The sequence below is a fragment of the Puntigrus tetrazona genome, chromosome 20 (assembly GCF_018831695.1).
Source record: "Puntigrus tetrazona isolate hp1 chromosome 20, ASM1883169v1, whole genome shotgun sequence".
NCBI classification, from domain to species: domain Eukaryota; kingdom Metazoa; phylum Chordata; class Actinopteri; order Cypriniformes; family Cyprinidae; genus Puntigrus; species Puntigrus tetrazona.
Genome location: NC_056718.1, coordinates 25,432,616 through 25,447,615, shown reverse-complemented (window position 1 = coordinate 25,447,615; position 15,000 = coordinate 25,432,616). Strand labels below are relative to the sequence as shown.

Here is a 15,000-nt window from a genome sequence, read left to right as displayed (position 1 = left end):
CCTGCCGGAAACAAGAGTCTGTGCCATCATGCGAGCGGAGAAAACAGCACGGGGGCGGAGTCAGGCCCCCCGGGACACGCCCCCTTGGACCTGAGGCTAGTAGTGAGTGGATGTAGTGGATCTATACGGCTGCGGTCAGTGAAGGAGACCACGTGATGTCCCGGAGCTGTGGGACGGAAAAACCCATACAGCTCATAAAACTCAGACTTTCATCTTCTGAGGAGCCTTTAGTCCCTCAGGATTGTTTGGATCGTTTCAGTATCAGACGCTGACCGATATTAGCACCTGCCGTACGTTTATAAAGTTTTATCCTGCTTTTTGCCCGTATAAATTGTCACTAATAATGCAAATAAATAATTTAAATAAAATAATGACTAAAAATTTTATTATATTATTATGTATCTATTTGTTATTATTTATCATTTTTAAATAATTATTAAATATATTTATATATATGTTTTGCGCTAATATCAGCTGCCTATATTTTTTTATATTTTAATATAAAAATGTTTTTGCTTAAATCTCATATAATGCATTGATTCTGGAGTGAAATATGATTTTGTGAGAGGCTACAGATAATATTTGCATAATAATATTAAAATAAAATTGCGCATCTGTGATTTCTTTGTCTTATGTTTTTACATCTTAAGCACGTTTTGTTTGACGTTCAAACAACTGTTTTCTGGACTCGTTCGGGTCTTTTTGTCTGATGAAAACAAAACTAAAAACCGTGATGATAAGTGAGGACAAGCACTGAATCGTCTCACGTGTCTGTGGAAATCAATCATGAACTCCATCATCATCATCATCATCATCATCATCATCCTCATCACCTCCTCGGGGGATTTCATCAGCGTCCAAACATCTCCTCACTAATAGTTTTTCCTCGTTACCTTTCATGACCCTCAGCATCAACAACAACAACAACAACGAATGTGTGCAAATATAATGATACTTTTCATCTTTAAGCTATTATTTAACACATAATACATATCAGTGCAGTTCAATGCTATGCAATAATATACATATATATATATATATATATTAGTGCATAGCATTTTGTCTGATATTATTGTTACTTTCAAAAAAGTAAAAATAAAATAAATAAATAAATATATATATATATATATATATATATATATATATATATATATATATAATATAAATATTTGTAAATATTGCAAATATTTTACTTACACAAAACATTACTTTTTCTGAGATTTAATTATATAATAATTACATAAAGTTAAACATATATATATATATATATACATATACATATATATATATATATATATATATATATATATATATATATATATATATATATATATATCTGAAGATAAGTGACATCTACTATATTATTTTAATTACTATCATTAAAAATCATGCTTGAAAAGTAATGAGTGAAATATGTTTTTATATTATATGTTCACAATATATATATATATATATTTTTGGTGAGATTTACCCACCAAACTAACAATTACATAATAATGTTAAAAATAAAATGTTATCAACAGCACATATAATATATAAAAGCTTAATATCAGATATATAATTTCTGTCAGATGTTATTATCATGAAAAATAAGGTCAAAAGGGAGTGAAATATCTATTGCGTGTCATCTCAGGTATTATTCTGTCTTCTGTATGTAACATCAAATTAAAACAACATGCATATATATTAGTAATAAACATCTTGCAGATTCTTCAAGGCTTTTGCAAACATGCACCGATGTTCAGGGTTATCTATAAAGACCCGCGGCCCCTCATTAGTTTAGTCAAGAGCTTCAGAGCTTCATTTAGTGGATGTTAACACCTCAGATCTTTACACAGACACAGACTGCTCTCATGAAAGCTGTCAATCAATATTTGCTCGCTAGTGAACACTAAACAGTGAGCAATAAATACTTCAAATAACAAGATACGCAACATGCATGAAAATCTATTCATTTTATTCTGCCAGGGGCTTTTGCTTTATCTATTGTGTTTATAAAGTCGGTTTTCACAAATAATAATCATAACATATGTCCTCTATATTTTTAGAAATTTGCCAGTATATTGTCAGCACATTTCACACTATATTTGAGCTTTGGGAAGAACAAAACTGATGATATATATATATATATATATATATATATATATATATATATATATATATATATATATATATATATATATATATATTCATATATCATCAGAATATATATATATATATATATATATATATATATATATATATATATATTTTTTTTTTTTTTTTACGTTTAATATTGTGTTTTTTGCATCATTTTCATCAGTTTATTATAACTATGTCTAAATAGTTTTTAGTTTAGCTTATTAAGTTTTATTCATTTTACTATTTTAACTTTAAGAAAAAGAGACATATATATATATATATATATACAAATTTTATTTCGGTTAAAATTTATTTTATTTTAAGTAATAAAAATAGAAAATAATAAAAAAAAAAAAAAAATTTTGTATGTTTTTAATTTGAAATAATCATGATATAATAAAATAAATAAATGTAAAAAATATATAGTAATTACACACTAAAAATATCCTGATAAATAACCTGGACACACATCTCTAAAAATATAAATTTCACGTTACACCTGAGATATATAATTGTGCCACCCTCAATCCATCTTTTAATATCAGATTAAGCAGACCGATTAAAAAAACATATGGTTAGGGTTCAGGAAAATCCTTCAGCTCTCACAAACTCCTTGTTTTTCCAGTATTTTGTGTATCTGAACCCATTCCAACAATGACCTTTACACAGCCAGCTGTTAGGGAAGGTTCACACGCTTGTCATATATAAGCATATATTGAAGAGAATTTAAAGATCAGGATAAACGTAACTTATTTGGTCTTCGGGGAAACACGTAACCATCTACTGTAGCCTCTGAAGGGCAGTACTAAATGAAAAGCAGTATGATATATAGGCAAAATAAGAAAGACGCGCACATCTCCATTTGGTTCAAAAGTTTTCAGCCCCCCCCCAGATGCATGTTTTTTTTTTTCTTCTGGAGCATCGGAGAGCGTTGAACCTTCTGTAATACTTGCACATGAGTCCCTCAGTTGTGAAAAGATGCACCTCAAAATCATGTAGCCATTGTTAGAGAGGCTTTAAATATAAAAAATGCTTGAAAACCAAAGAATTAGTCGGAGCTGAAGAACAGAGACTCGAGAAGGAAACAAAAAAGCACAACGGTGCATTAAGAATCAAGGGGATGAAAACTTTTGAACAGGGACTAGATGTGAAACATCTTAGCACTAAATAAACAGCGATCCCTTTCGTTTTGGTCAGGTATCTAGAGCTGTGCAGATTCTGAAAGGGGGGAGTGAAAACTTTTGACCTATAAAAAAACCCACGAAGCCTCTTACCTGTGGATCTGTGTTTGACTTCCCTCAGTTCAGCTCATTCCTCTCGTCTCTCGGCAGAGTCTGATGGGCACAGAAACACAGGATGTGAGCTGTTTGATGAGCGGGCGTGGAGGAGCGTGTACACACGCTGATGATGTGGAGACGGCGAAGAAGCACGTCGTGACACGAGAGCATTCGTGACCTATATCTCCACATGCCAGGCTGGATCAGATGCCAGCAACAAAAGCCCTGGTTATAATAGCGAGGGCTTGTTTATCTGAAAGCCTGACTTTAGGGGTGTGCAGGTAGTTACGCAACTATCGCATACCTTGTTTTTTTTTGCTTTGCTAAAATGCATGTCAATACTCCACATTAAACAGGTCAGGAACGCCCACTTTTGCCATGTTTACTCAGAGTCATATCCTTCAGGACAAAGTTGAGAAACTGGTCTCTTTTTTGGTGGCCAGCTAATAAAAGTATGTTAATGAACATTTAAAACGTCCGATTTTTGTTTTTTTTAAAAATGTGTTTTTAAGGAACGTTCCATTTGTTAATTTGGCGAACGTTGCTGAAACGTTACAAGTACGTTCTCCGAACGTATTAAAACAAGTACGGTCAAATGATTGTTCACTATAAATCACATCCATGGTATTTTTGTCACGTATGCGCACATATAAATACAATATGCATATATTTAAGAAAAATATATTGTTTATGTATTATAATATTTCTATATAATACAAAAATTAAGAATATATAAATGCATCAACGTGGATATTTTCAAAACGTGTGTGTGTTTAGATAAATATAATAATGTGTATGATGTAAACAAACACTTTCAAATGCATGACAGCACTAACATTATGCAAACGTTGCATTATATGAATGTTACTTCTGAACGTTTTCTAAACGTTTGGAAACAGGCAGTGACATTTAAAACAATAACGTTCAAAAAACGTCGAATGCTTCAGAAAAGTTCTAGAACACTGTATTATATTAACGTTACGAGAAGAAGATTTGCTCACGACGTTGACGGAACGTGAATTCATGAGTTTTGCGAACGTTTTCTAGCCAGTTCTGAATGGCGCTGGTTAAAAAGCGTATTTTCTTGGTTGCGTGCAAATGTTTATTATTTCGCATTTTGTGAACGTTACGTTTAAATTCTCTCCGAGCATTCTGAAAGGCATTTGAAACAAAGCCGACAAGCGCCCGGTAAAACGTAAAATTAATGATGCATTAATAAAAATTAAAAAAAAGTTCCTGACTTAAAATTAGGTTGTTCTAAGAACGTTGTGCTAACGTTCCCAGTGCGTTATGGAAACGTTACTTCTAAATGTTCTCAGAACGTTCAAAATGTTTTAAAAAGGCTTTTTTTCATAAACGTACCAATACAAGTAGTAAAAAGAAAAACGTTACATGAACGATGCATAATTGACGTTTTTATGCTAATGTTTTATGCTAACATTGTTAAGCGCCAGATAACATTTGAATTTAAGGGCTATTATTATTAAAAACTCTATATGGCATATACAATGGTTAAACGGCTAAACGTGAACATTTTGCAAACGTTACGGAAACGTTACGTTTCGATATTTTTTTTTTAAAAACGCATTCCGAAACGAAATCGACTAAAATGCTTCAGAAAAGGTTCAGTGAGGGATATGAGGGTTAACTTCAGCAAAGGTTTTAACGTCACACGTGAAATGAAGGAAGCTTTGTTCGTGGCTTTCAGAAAACCTTGCGGGAACGTTGTGAGAACGTAGTCGAGTGGACATGGAGGTATATCGTACGAAGAGATGTTTACGTTTCTCTGCGCTCTTAAAGAATAGAATCAGCTGGACAGAAACGATTCATTTCTAATAAAGCAAACATTATTGGAGCATGCCTTTTTTTTTTTACCGTAAAACGCGATCTGTTACCGTTTCTTTGTAATGCGAGATTGTCCAATCAAATCAAATCTTTTTTCAGCGTATCGCACGCTTTTCTTATTTTCCTGTTTTTGATGCTGGACAAGCACTTGTATAAAGTTTCTGCAGGAGATACAGTAAGCGTCAGGTTACCGTAGAAACGCCCTGCCTCTGATTCTGCTCCAGATTGGTTTACAGTCACCAAACTGGTTGAGCGTTTCACGACAAACAACAAACAAAAAGATGCATGAATATTTACTATTAAAACACTAAATACTGCTGCAGCGCTGGGACTGAGAGCATTTCTGTAGCATTCCTGTGTCGCGTTAAAATTGATTGATATTTGTAAAATATGTGTTATTGTAATATCATGAAGCCGTTATTATAGATCGCATGCAGTACATATTTTAAAGCGTTTTTATTTTTTTGTAGTCTGGTTTAATTGCTTTTTGTGCGATTTTGCCATCTTCGTCATTTTCGTAAAATGTGTTATAAACAAATAATCACCATTAATCAGATTTTTTGACATACTATATGTGTGTGTACTGTGTATATTTATTACGTATATATATTTACACACATTAAAAAAATATCTTATGTTTATAAATAGATTATTAGCGCCGTCAAACGATTAATCGTAAATAATCACAAGGTTTTTGGTCACATAATAAATATATATAAATATGTATTACGCATATACATAAATAATAACTATACACAAAACACACATATATTATGTCAACAATTTATTTTTTATTTTTGAGGATTTATTAATCATAATTAATTGTTTGACGCCACTATCACATATATTTATCAAATATAAAGTATTACAATATAAATATATAAACATATATATATATATATATTTTTTTTTAAATATATACTGTATGTGCATGTCTTTATAAATGCAAAACAAATATACATAGCACACATACATATATTATATAAACAAAAACTTTTATTTTGGATGCGATTAATTGTTTGACAGCGCTGCTTTTATTTTTCCTAATTCCATTTAAATTTAAAGTTGTTTTAGACATCACGCTAAACGAAAGGAAAGTGTGACATCTTTTTAATGTACATATTTTATTTTTATTTATATATTTTATATATATTTTATTTTTATTTATATTTTATTTATTTAGATATCATACATTATTATATAATATTACAAAATATTTTTGAACATCATAACCTTGCCTGGACTTATATAGGCATAATATTCATAAATTAACCTAATTCTAAGCAAAAAAAAAAAAAAATGAGATCAGCTGTAATCTATCTAAGCTGTTATAAGGCTGAAGAACGCTTTAGAAATCACCTTGAATGTTTTTCCTCTTCATCAAGCCCAGGTTTATGCAAAGTCCATGTCCAGGAATGTCCCGCTCTGTTTAGACAGGCAAAAGACCGGCCTTAACCCAACTCTGACGGTTTAATGCAGCTTGATCAACATCTGCTGAAACCAAACCAATAACTTTCAACACGATTCAGAGCGGAAGTTCTTTACAAGCACTTTACAGTTAAACTGTACATATAGATATCATTAAAACATCAGCATCATCTCACAATCAAAAGAAAGAAAACGCTGTTTTACGAGAAAATGCAGCCATTATCTTTTTTGCATTTTGCGCGAATCAAAGTAAATCTTTTAAAATTCTCATTACCGGACGTTTTAGTGTTGGGTTTTAATATTAATATTTAATATTATTCTCAATCATCTTCATTATTGCAGTTAATTTGTGGCCTTACATAAATAAAAATAAAATATATATCGATTTATCTCACTATAAATTCAAGCCGGGACAGGGTTATTAGAATGAACTAAAATTAAAACTAAAACCGTAAAAGAAAAATAGTAATAATTTTTTTTTTTTTTAAAGTCAAACGTTAAAATAAACGATAACTAAGTACTAAAAGGGCTAAAGCTAAAATAAAAATGCCCAAAAAAATGTAAAAACATAACTAAATTAATAAATCTTTGTAAGTTTATGTATAAAAATATCAAACATAAATTGGGATTTAATTACATACAGACAATTAAAAAAATAAAAATGCCAAAAAATGACTATAGCTTTAAATAAAATCGAAAATAAATTCTAATGACACTAAAACAGCACAGAATGTCTCCATTACAGTAATAACCGTCACGAAAACTCGGCCGTAGACGTGTTTGACGTTCTTTAAATCACTTAAAGTCGCTGATTCAGTTCGCTTTTGGGTTGAAACATGAGCCAGAAGAGTCGCTCGTTTGAGCCTGGCAGAGGAACGAGAGAAAGCGTGCTCCAGAGAACCGGAAAGACGAGGACAAGGCCGCTCACCTGCGTCTTCAAGATCCCTCGCCCCGTCCCGTCTCCGGCCACCGAGACAAAGACCACCGCCGCCGCCGTCCAGGACCTGCAGCTCCGCTCTGAGACGAAAGAGAGGGAAAACTGAGACGGGAAGAGAGCTATTCGGCCTCACACACACACACACACACACACACACACTCGTGCGTGCCGCTGCATGTTCTGAGGGTTTGGGAGCGTCTCTATCCACGCTGACTCACTCACATGACAGACTTGTAGTGTGCTGCGGGCCGCTAAAGCACCGGAGATACAGCAGGACACCGCCAGAAGACGCCTCACCCGTCTCCGGTCAGAACGTCACGTTACCAGCACATCTTGGGTTCAGTCTTCAGGGGAATGAAGACGCCAGTCGAGGCTGTGAGCTTGGGAAGCGTCTCTCTGCTCTTCTTTAGGTCGAAGTTTATTTGACCACACGCACATGAACACTGAGGCCGGGAGAGCCACGATCAACCAGCTTCACAAAGATGCATAATCATCAAATATTCTTCTTAAAAATGAATGCTATGATATTGCAAACTGTGCGTTTCGCTCATTCACGGTGCAGCAACTAAAGAGGTTTTTTCAGGGGATTATTGTACATTAGTTTGGATTTTATAACCATTTCTTTTTGTTTCGTGTGATCTTTTTGTCAAACTACGGTTTTTGCATTATTTGTAGGTAATTCTGACTATTTAATTTCATTTAATTCATTTAACATTCAATGCAACTATATATCAATGAGACCCAGGACCAGGCGGCTCTTAAAAAAACTAATTTGATTTCTTGTATATTGTGCAACATCGTCAAATCTTAGATTCAGTCTTTTAGAAATATTAAAAACTAGGTTTCGTTAGCACACTGGACTAAAACTTATTAAAACTTTCCTTTTTGGGGAAAAAATAAAGTTTTAATACTGCTTGCTACACTTGCTCTAAAATGACCCGCCTACAAATAACTCGAAGCGGATTTTACTGCTTTTTACAAGCACTTTACAGTTAAACTGTACATATAGATATCATTAAAACATCAGCATCATCTCACAATCAAAAGAAAAAAAACGGCTATTTTACGGGAAAATGCAGCCATTATCTTTTTTTGCATTTTTGCGCGAATCAAAGTAAATCACGTTTTCTCTTAAAATTCTCATTACCGTACATTTTAGTGTTGGGTTTTAATATTAATATTTAATATTATTCTCAATTATCTTCATTATTGCAGTTAATTTGTGGCCTTACATAAATAAAAATAAAATAAATATTGATTTATCTCACTATAAATTCAAGCCGGGACAGGGTTATTAGAATGAACTAAAATTAAAACTAAAACCGTAAAAAAAAAAATTGTTTCTTGAAATGAAATAAGATTTTTTTTTTTTTAAGTCAAACGTTAAAAGGGCTAAAACTGAAATAAAAATGACAAAAAAAAAAAAAAAAAAAAACATAACTAAATTAATAAATCTTTAATAATATGTAACTTTATGTATAAAACTATCAAACAGAAATTGGGATTTAATTATATACAGACAATTAAAAAAATTAAAATGCCAAAAAAAATGACCATAGCTTTAAATAAAATCGAAAATAAATTCTAAATATTAAGAAAACCTCTAATGGTATTTTTTCCGGGTCAAAAATGACCCGCCGACAAATAATTGTTTGTAAATCTCTTTATGCAATTTTGTTTCGTTTTATTTTGTTTTATGCAATATTTGGGGTTTTTGCAATCTTTTTGTCAGCTAGTTTCCTTTCACTTAGCACCGATTTGGTTTGTCTTTTGTTTGTCTTCATGGCACAGGCCTTGTTGAACTGATTTGAGAAAGCGTCTTTAAAACTATCCTGAAAACTAAACCTTTTTGTATGCAATATTACGATTAAATAGAAGTTTTTCTTTTCTTTTTACATGGGACTAAACTGCACCGGCTTTACTCAAACACGATAAAACAACGTCTAGCCAAATAAAAAAAATATTATTTTTGCGTTTCGGAGGGAGGTCTCTCCTCTTTCTCGCTACTCTGGTGTTCCGGGTCAAAAATGAAAACTGCTTGTAAATCATTACGGCAAAAAAAAATCTCCAAATCCTCAGTCAATGTTTTCGTCGGCTTGTTTTCTTTCAATTAGTTGATGAGTGAAGAAGCGAAACGGCTGACAACATTCGCTCGAAAAACGAGATCAATGAGACCGAATCCGACGAAGCCTGCGCTGCTTGAAGGAAAGCAAGTTCATTAAAGGATTGCATTCAATGCATCGCGATAATAAAATGATTTCTCGTGTAATTGAGCCCAGGTTTGCTCAGCTGCCCTCCACTTACATTTGTAGGCTCTCTATTTGTCTATTTTATTTCCCAAAAGCTAATTTAATGTGAACAATAATGAGTTTGCTATCGGTTTCTAATAAGAGATGATGCACGCTCACATATAACCAACAACTAGCTAGCAATCAGTTAAAGACACCTACTAATATTCACTCAGCTGACCGCGTTTTCCAGAGAAGCTCGCGATTAACGATAAAAAAAAAATGAATATTTACTGTGAATCGGTCTTGAATCGTGTGCAAAAGTACAGCTAATGTTTAACAAAAGCAGAGGTGAAATTAACCCAGACATGAAACGACAGTTAAATATGAAACTATTGAAAAAGTGTGCGTTTGTGTTGCGTCACATTTGATCCACCAGGCTTTTTATGGCTTATGTAATCGATTACAGTAAAAATATGGAGGAAAATAACTCAAAAGGAGCAAAAAATAAGCCATTTGGTGCAGATGCTGATATTCACATGGACAAAAACTGTGCGGCAGATACTTTTATTATGTAAATATCCAATAATACGTCTTAAGATGTAATGAATGGGATGAGCTTTCCACCATCAGCATCACCAGCATCTCCTCCAAACCTTCTCGTGCGGCACGGCAACCCGAATTAAAGATGTTTGAGAATAACAATATTAAAAAAAGAAAATTAAAGGCGGATTAAAAGTGAGAAGGATTAACTGGCTTGGTTAGATAAAAGCACTTCTTTTAAATGTACGATATTGCATGATTTGTGAATTATATTTAATAGTTTGCAAAAACAAAATTAGCAACAGACACCTTCTGATTAATGACAGAAATTTAACTCTTTATTTTTTCTTTATTGACTTATTTTACAACCTTTGTAATGCCATTTTTCCATTTTAAAATACCCACAAATTCTAACCTTGTTAAATGCGTGCCATCTTTTTGCGCCAAATGTTTGTGAACACTGAATCATTCAACTCAACCGATTCGTTCGAACGGCTGATTCATTGGGCAAGCGACTCTCTTGAATCATAGACTCACTAGATTGGTTCAAAAGTAAAGACTCATTCATAAACGCCGCGTGAAAGCCTAGATGAGTTAACATCAACTTTTGCATGAAATAAAAAAAACATATATAAGTTTAATTTGACATCTGCAAACTCTCTTAAAAAGCAGCAAATCATAAACAGAACAGATATATATATATATACATACATATATATATATACACATATATACATATATATACACATACATATATATACATATATACATAAACATATACACACATATATATATATATATATATATATATATATATATATATATATATATATATATATATATATATACATATATACATATATATACATATATACATATATATACATATATATATATATATATACATATATATATATATATACATATATATATATATACAATATATATATATATATATATATATATATATATATATATATATATATATATATATATATATATATATATATATATATACATATATATATATATATATATATATATATATATATATATATATATATATATATATATATATATATATATAACATATATATATATACATATATATATATATATATATATATATATAAACACATCATATATACACACATACATATATATACTGTATACACACACACATATATGTGAAGGTTATGACAGCTCTGCAGCTCACAAACATAAAGAGAAGTTTCAGACGATCGGTTTTTAAGGACTCTTAAGGAGTCACAGCTCAGCTCTCAATATACTCAAGTACACTTACTGCCGGAATAATAGAGTTGTGTTGAGAGTTAATTCAGAAGTCTCTTACCCAGCAGATGTTCAGGAGTGCTGCTCGTGTCTCCTCGTCACAATCTTGAGTCATTTAACTAACAAAAGAGCGGTGAAGTCCTCCCCGAGGAGGTCAAACATTAACACACGTACAGTCGTGTTCATAACTCTCACGCTCTGCTTTCTGTTTAAGATTAGTCTCATAATCTTTCATATGAAGGTAAATGCAAAGGCAGTGAAACTTTACAGTAATGTTAACTACATCAGCATTTAGTACACTTCAACACTTACCAGTGCACGAAGTGAACCCTGAATAGACAGGAACTAACAGGCGACTGATGTGTTTATTAACGCTAACGTGAGTCTCATTACCAGGACAGATTTAATGTTAATTAATAATCTCTTATTGTAAGAGTGCAATTAGAAAATGCAGTCATGAAAAGTCTAAATGAATTGAATAATTGTTGCTTTAAAGGTGACTCATGCAATTGTGTATGTATATATATATATATAAATAAATGTGTGCCTGTCTGATATTTATGTATAAATAAATATATATATAAATAAATAAATATATATATAAATATAAATAAATATATATATAAAAATATATATATATATATATATATATATAAATATATATATAAAAATAAATATATAAAAATAAATATATATAAATATATATATAGCAGTTATTGTTTTTAATATAACGTCACACACTCTTTATTCATTACATGCCAGTCATTAATAAAAATGATCTACTGGGTGACTAACTTTCACATGGACTCAAGTGCTCAGATTAAACTGGGATTTTCTTCATTTCTATATGATAAAAAAAACCACCCAAAATCATGTTGTAAAAAATGGTTTATTAAACGTGTATAAAAAGCAACATATATAACATCAATTTATATGCACTATTATTTTACAATAAATGAGTGTAGCTTGGCTTCATAAGCTGTTCTTCACGGTACTGATGAGCTCAGACAAAAGCAGCTCTGAAGACTTTCCTTCTGGATTCAGAATCATGTGGAAGAAGTCTCTCCATAAAGACTTGACGGGAACGCTGACCAAACAAAACAATGCATGCATTAAACTCACATTTCATCACAAAAAACCCCCTGAAATTTTCTCATTATAATGAAAATAACAATAATGCAAAATATACATTCATAGCATCTATAATTGTTTTTATTTTAAAATATTTTTAAAAATTGTTAACAAAAATACATGCATTTGTTTTTATAAAAATAGGACTATTTTAAAGTCAAAATCCACATTAACATGATTTGTATCAGCTAAAGAGAGCAACATATTATAAAAAAGCGTGCATATAAAACTTCACACTTAATTGTCATTAAAAGAGTTGCTTGTTACCTGCTCTGAGATCCTGCTCCTTCATCCAGACTCCAGGAAGAGTTCTCCTGCTTCACTTTCAGAGGATGATTGAACAGAAGCATGTGAACGACTTCAGCGACGCCGATCAGATCCACCTGAAAAACAGTTTCGTGCATTGTGTGATTTTTCTCTAAAGGTGATGCACATTTATATTCACAACGCTATTCAATTATTAAACGTGACATTTTACAGTGAAACAGAAAAATCAGCAAGAAATAAACCTGCAGCAGACTGAACATAAAAATAAATCAATTAAAAATGAAAATAGCTATAAAAAAAAAAAAGCACAACAAAAAATATTATATAAATACAAATATAAACACATATAACCTATATAAATACAAATATTAATAAATGAAATTACGTGTAATACATACAAACCAAAAACACACACACAATATATCAAAATGTTTTAGATTTATGCAAATATTAATAAATGAAATTACGTGTAATACAAATATCAAAAAACACAAACATAAAATACAAATTAAATACAAAATGAATAAATACAAATAATAATATATATACAAATAAAAATAGAAAATACAAATAAAATTTCTAAATAAAATTCTATACATTCTATAACTTTAACTTCATAGAAATATATATATATATATATATATATATATATATATATATATATATATATATATATATATATATATATATATATATATATGTGTGTATATATATATATATATGTATATATATATATATATATATATATATATATATATATATATATATATATATATATATATATATATATATATATATATATATATATATATATATATATATATATATATATATATATATATATATATATATATATACATATATATATATATATATATATATACACAATATACACACATATTTTTTTATTTATACACACATTACACACATATACACATACACACACACACACACACACACACACACACACACACACATACACACACAGAGAGAAAGAGAGAATAAAATTAATAAATGAGAAAAAAAAGGTACAGATGAAAGCACCTGATAAGGTGAGGCTGAAGGCATCAGAAGACCCTGCTGAATGTATTTCTGAGCAGAAGGAAGATCTTGAGCTGCTGTGACGTCGGTCTGGAGCTGAAGATCTACTGAGTTTGAGAAGTCCAGCGCCGTGATGCCGCTGAAGACACAGACACAGGTGAGAAACGAGCAGAAACAGCATCCATCGCGTTCCTGCGCCGTTTCTTCACGTACCTCACGTAATAATACAGCGATGCCGGCCTCAGGCCTCCATGAACCACTCGACAGGAATGAAGGCGTTTCACCAGCTCCAGAAGCAGAACGACTAACAGAGAGACGTCGTGTCCAGCGCGGGACTCGGAGACGAGGTCCTGCAGCAGGAGACATGAAGAGTCTGAAAACACAGCGACACCGAGAACCAGGAGGAGCGCGAGCGAGCCCAACCTGAAGAGTGTGTCCACGAGGAAGCCTCCAGAGAGTCCAGCAGCCGTCCTCGAACACGTCACAGCAGACCTGAACATCAGCGTCCGCTTCACCAGAGCCACGAGACCTGAGCTGAGAGCTGATGAAGAAATCCCACGGCACTCCGGACCGGTCCACCTGGACCACAAACACAGGGGACACCACCACAATAAAGGACAAGACGTATATATAAAACATATAAAAGTGAAAACAATAAAAGAAAAATTGACTATATTAAATCGTATATAGAACATAGGAATATATAAAAAAAAAAGCAGTAAAATCGCAATAAATTAATAATTATACAAATATAAAAAATACGAAAGTATTAAGAATTGAGATTAGATTAAATATAGAATACAAAAATACAGAAAAAGAAATAAACGGTAATTAACAAAAATAAATATATAAAACAAATAAACATACTAAAGAGTTAAATATGAAAGTAAAT

The 15,000-nt window shown here is 31.5% G+C and overlaps 2 protein-coding genes across 4 annotated transcripts in view; both read right to left on the bottom strand.

Moving 5' to 3' along the window:
* The window catches only part of pak6b (p21 protein (Cdc42/Rac)-activated kinase 6b), a 22,896-nt gene extending 15,110 nt beyond the window's left edge, over positions 1 to 7,786 (bottom strand). The window contains 4 exon segments of the mRNA XM_043220309.1: position 1; positions 3,396 to 3,455; positions 6,603 to 6,734; positions 7,600 to 7,786. The exon segment at position 1 is cut by the window's left edge and continues 213 nt beyond it. The gene's annotated coding sequence lies outside the window, so the exon portion shown is untranslated.
* Positions 7,787 to 12,539: 4,753 nt separating this feature from the next.
* The window catches only part of bub1ba (BUB1 mitotic checkpoint serine/threonine kinase Ba), a 12,561-nt gene continuing 10,100 nt past the window's right edge, over positions 12,540 to 15,000 (bottom strand). For all 3 annotated transcript variants that reach the window (XM_043218739.1, XM_043218738.1, XM_043218740.1), the window contains 5 exons: positions 14,532 to 14,687; positions 14,322 to 14,458; positions 14,112 to 14,247; positions 13,068 to 13,183; positions 12,540 to 12,756 (listed from right to left, as the gene is read on the bottom strand). In XM_043218739.1, the coding sequence (XP_043074674.1) occupies positions 12,642 to 12,756; positions 13,068 to 13,183; positions 14,112 to 14,247; positions 14,322 to 14,458; positions 14,532 to 14,687 (660 nt within the window). In that variant the 3' untranslated portion in view covers positions 12,540 to 12,641. The remainder of the gene's footprint in view (positions 12,757 to 13,067; positions 13,184 to 14,111; positions 14,248 to 14,321; positions 14,459 to 14,531; positions 14,688 to 15,000) is intronic.